The sequence below is a fragment of the Babylonia areolata genome, chromosome 15 (genome assembly GCF_041734735.1).
Source record: "Babylonia areolata isolate BAREFJ2019XMU chromosome 15, ASM4173473v1, whole genome shotgun sequence".
NCBI classification, from domain to species: Eukaryota; Metazoa; Mollusca; class Gastropoda; order Neogastropoda; family Buccinidae; genus Babylonia; species Babylonia areolata.
In genome coordinates this window covers 27,332,970-27,337,969 of record NC_134890.1, presented here as the reverse complement: position 1 = coordinate 27,337,969, position 5,000 = coordinate 27,332,970, and the positions used below count along the sequence as shown (strand labels likewise).

The 5,000-nt window shown below is 48.2% G+C and overlaps 1 protein-coding gene across 1 annotated transcript in view; it reads left to right on the top strand.

Moving 5' to 3' along the window:
• The window catches only part of LOC143290242 (atrial natriuretic peptide receptor 2-like), a 54,789-nt gene that overhangs the window by 35,202 nt on the left and 14,587 nt on the right, over positions 1 to 5,000 (top strand). Inside the window, exons 14-15 of the mRNA XM_076599581.1 lie at positions 297 to 470; positions 2,661 to 2,776. Of these exons, the coding sequence (XP_076455696.1) occupies positions 297 to 470; positions 2,661 to 2,776 (290 nt within the window). The remainder of the gene's footprint in view (positions 1 to 296; positions 471 to 2,660; positions 2,777 to 5,000) is intronic.

Below are 5,000 nucleotides of genomic sequence, written 5' to 3'. Positions count from 1 at the left end.
TGTGTCTGTTTGTGCGTACCTATGTATGTGTGTATGTGTTGAGGATAGCCGTTAGGGACACATGTCAGCACCAGAGGTGGTGTGTCTCACACACACACACACACACACACACACACACACACACACACACACACACACACACACAGAGTCACACACACACACACACACACACACACACACACACAGACACACACACACACACACACACACACACACACACACACACACACACACACACACACACACACACACACACACACACACACACACACACTGACCGATGACCATCGCTACAGGCATGCTGTGGTCAGCACCAGAGGTGGTGACGGGCCACATCCACGGGTCGGAACCCGAGGAACACCGGAGGCTGCAGTGGCAGAGGGCTGACATGTGGTCCTTCGGGGTCATCCTGTTCGAGATCATCACCCGTAGGAAGCCCTTCCCCTCACTGTACGACTCCAACCCTGAAGGTGAGGCATGGCTCTGTGTGGGTGTGTGTGTTGGGGGGAGGGGTGTGGTGTAGGTGGGGGTGTGTGTGGGTGTAGGTGTGAGTGTGTGTGTGTGTGTGTATGGGGGAGGGAGGCTGGTGTGTGTGTGTGTGTTCTATGTGTGTATGCAGGGGGGAAGGGGGGTGATTGTGCGTATGTGTGTGTGTGTGGGGGGGGGGGGGGATTGTGTGTATATATATGTGTGTGTGTGTGTGTGTGTGTGTGTGTGTGTGTGTGTGTGAGGGAGAGAGATTGTGTGTCTGAGTTATGTGGGGGGTGGGTGTATGTGTGTGTGTGTGAGAGAGGGGAGATTGTGTGTGTGTGGGGGGGGGGAGGGGGGGGGGGGAAGGGGGGGGGGGGGTATGTGTGTGTGTGTGTGAGGGAGAGAGATTGTGTGTCTGAGTTATGTGTGGGGTGGGTGTATGTGTGTGTGAGAGAGAGAGGGGGGGGGATTGTGTGTGTGTGTGTGTGGGGGGGGGGGTGTATGTATGTGTGTGTGTGTGTGTGTGTGTGTGTGTGTGTGTGAGGGAGAGAGATTGTGTGTCTGAGTTATGTGGGTGGGTGGGTGTATGTGTGTGTGAGAGAGAGAGGGGGGGGGATTGTGTGTGTGTGTGGGGGGGGGGGGTGTATGTGTGTTGGTTGGGGGGGAGCTGGGGGGGGCGTGCGTGTGTGTGTGTGCGCGCGCGTGCGTCCTGTGTTGCGGCATGCACTTAGAGCACCGTATAAAAAAAGTCACTCTTCAACTAAATGGCTGACCCTGACAAAACTATACTGACAAATCCATGTTGATGATAAAACCAAATACGTTTACATGCAGATAAATGGACATCACTGCCCTGTGGCGATGCGCTCTTCTCATGAGGGGGGGTAGCCTGTATTTCACACAGAGAAATATGTCAATACAATACAATACAATACAATACAGCACAGCACAGTACAATACAATGCATTGTAATACAAGACAAGACAAGAAAGACATTACAATATGATATAATATATACAATACAATACAATACAATGCAATATGAGTATAGCCTCGGGAATCCTGTACGGCCAAGCTGTCTTTGCTGCTCGTGACAGATTGGTTTGCACACCCTCTGAGCACTGTATCATTGCCATAACACTACAGTTGTAACACACCGTAATGTGTTGTCTGTTCGTGACAGTTTGACTTGCACACAATTGAGTACAATATCATTGCTATGTATAACTGTCACGCACCGTGATTATGTTAGTGTGTTGTCTGTTCATGACAGTTTGAGTTGCACACAATGTGATCGTTCGTTTATTTATCTATAGTCTGTTCATCTAAGATGATGATATTAGACTGAAAATAAATGATATTATTATCATCATTTGGATTATTATCATTTCTATCATAATGATAATTGTTATTATTAATTACACACACACAATGTGAGTGCTTTATCATTGCTGTAACACTACAGTTGCCACGCACCGTAATGTATTTTTTGTTCATGACATATTGATTTGCACACACTGTGAGCACTATATTATTGAATGAATGAATGAATGAATGAATGAATGAATGAATGAATGAATGAATGAATGAATGAATTAATTAATGGTATGGATACAGCGCCTATCCTCGGTCGGAAACCAAGCTCTAAGCGCTTTACAAACACGGGGTCATTTCCACAACAGGCTGTCTACCTGAGTAGAGCCGACTGACGGCTGCCGTTGGGCGCTTATCATTCGTTTCCTGTGTCATTCAATCGGGTTTCAGTCAGGCACACACACACACACACACACACACTCATTGCTAGCATTTTGTTGTTATTGTTGCTCTTCATCTGCTTGTTTCTTCTCTCTCTCTCTCTCTCTCTCTCTCTCTCTCTCTCTCTCTCTGTGTCTCTCTCTGTGTCTGTCTCTGTTTCTTTCTCTCTCTTTTTTCTTTTATTTTTTCTTTCTTTTTTTCCTTCTTTTAATTTTGTTAATTTTTTTTTTTAAATATTATTTTCATTGATGGCTTGATGTAAAAAAACAACAACAAAACAACAAAACAAAGCAATTGTTACTTATTCAATTTACCATCATGAAATAAAATCTTGACTTGACTTCACTTGACTTGAGTTGACTAACACTTGACTTGAGTTGACTAACACACTACAGTTGTCACGCACCGTCCGTGCCGTGTCGTGTGTTTCCCAGAGGCCGTCAGGAGGCTGGAGGTCGCCGCCCGACCTGATGAGGGGAGTGACAGCATGCTGCACGACATCAAACAACGCCCCCACTGCAGTCAGAGCAACGAGAAGTACCTCCTCAAGGTCACTGCTGTCCTCCTCCTCTTCCTCCTCCTCCTCTTCCTTCTCCTCCTCCTCTTCCTCCTCCTCCTCTTCCTCCTCTTCCTCCTGCTCCTTCTTCTCCTCCTCCTCCTCTTCCTTCTTCTCTTCCTCCTCTTCCTCCTCCTCTTCTTCTCCTCCTCCTCCTCTTCCTTCTTCTCTTCCTCCTCCTCCTCCTCCTCCTCCTTCTCCTCCTCCTTCTCTTCCTCCTCCTCCTCCTTCTCCTTCTCGACCTCCACCTCCTCCTTCTCCTCTTCTTCCTCCTTCTCTTCATCCACCTCCTCCTCTTCCTCCTCCTCCTCCTCTTCCTCCTGCTCTTTCTCCTCCTCCTCCTCTTCCTCTTCCTCCTCCTCCTCCTTCTCCTCCTCATTGTCATCATCATCGCCGTCATCGTCATCGTCGCCGTTGACATCATCATCATCATCATCATCATCTTCTTCTTCTTCTTCAACATCATCATCACCATCACCATCTTCACCACGACCACCAATATTTCATTATTGTTTTTGTCGTCATTTTGGTGGTGGTGGTGGTGGTGGTGGTAGCAGTTGTTGCTGTTGTTGTTTTTGTTGTACCTCTTCTTCTTCTTCTCATTTTTGTCGTCGTCGTCGTCGCTGTTGTTGTTCTTATTGTTGCTTTCCTCAAAGGTTGATGGATTAGTAAGAAAACAACAACAACAACAACAACAACAACAACAACTGACGTATCTCGTATCTGTAATGCTCTGCATACTAGTAGTGCGTCAAACCCACTCGACGTCGTGCGCGTCAAGGTGCACGGCCGATATCCAATAAACGTTCTGCGTTCAGTGCCTCTCCTTTGCTTGCTTCGTCGTGATGTGGATGTACGGACGCTGTTTTCTTTTTCTCGTGTAATTATTTGAAGGTTGTATTCATCAGCATGTTTCTGCGTGTCTCGCCTGTTGTGTCACTGTCACTGTCACTGTCACTGTCACTGTCACTGGTCCCCAAACCTGCTTCGGTCAAGGGGGCACTTGCACTGCTGAATGCTTCACCAGCATTCTCCATTTCTGGCGGTCGTGGGATAGGGCGCGAGTTCAGGCAAAGCTCCTCTCTGTCCACTTAGTGGTGTTGTCTGCCTACTTCTTTCGCTGTCTGTCTCGTCTCCTTTTCCCCTGCGCTGTTCCCTGAAGGATGGCTCCATGTCTGTCTCGTCTCCTTTTCCCCTGCACTGTTCCCTGAAGGATGGCTCCATGTCTGTCTCGTCTCCTTTTCCCCTGCACTGTTCCCTGAAGGATGGCTCCATGTCTGTGTCGTTCCATTCCCCTGCACTGTTCCCTGAAGGATGGCTCCATGTCTGTCTCGTCTTCGTTTCCTCTGCACTGTTCCCTGAAGGATGGCTCCATGTCTGTCTCCTCTCCTTTTCCCCTGTACTGTTCCCTGAAGGATGGCTCCATGTCTGTCTCGTACCGTTCCTCTGTACTGTTCCCTGAAGGATGGCTCCATGTCTGTCTGGCCCCGTTCCCCTGCACTGTTCCCTGAAGGATGGCTCCATGTCTGTCTCGTCTCCTTTTCCCTGCACTGTTCCCTGAAGGATGGCTCCATGTCTGTCTCGTCTCCTTTTCCCCTGCACTGTTCCCTGAAGGATGGCTCCATGTTCCCTGAAGGATGGCCTTGGAGAGCCTGTCGGATCCTGTCAGGTAGCCATAACATCTCTTTTTTTTCTTCACTGTGGTTAGGAGGTCATCATCATCATCATCATCATCATCATCATCATCATCATCATCATCACCACCACTATAATCATCATCGTCATCATCATCACCATTCTTTACCACCACCATCACCATCATCACCACCACCATAATCATCATCAACAGTCTGGTGGTTTTTCGTACTTCTGTGTTTCTGTGTTTGTGGGAGATGTCATGGAGTGTCCTGAAACATCTCATTTCCACTACTTGGATCGTTCTCTGAAGCTCTGCTGTAAGAGCCCATGGGCCACATGCATAAACGAAAATAGAGATAACCAGTGCATTGTATGGAGTGATGTGTGGAGTGATGGCCTAGAGGTAACGCGTCCGCCTAGGAAGCGAGAGAATCTGAGCGCGCTGGTTCGAATCACGGCTCAGCCGCCGATATTTTCTCCCCCTCCACTAGACCTTGAGTGGTGGTCTGGACGCTAGTCATTCGAATGAGATGATAAACCGAGGTCCTGTGTGTAGCAATCGCTTAGCGCACGTAAAAGA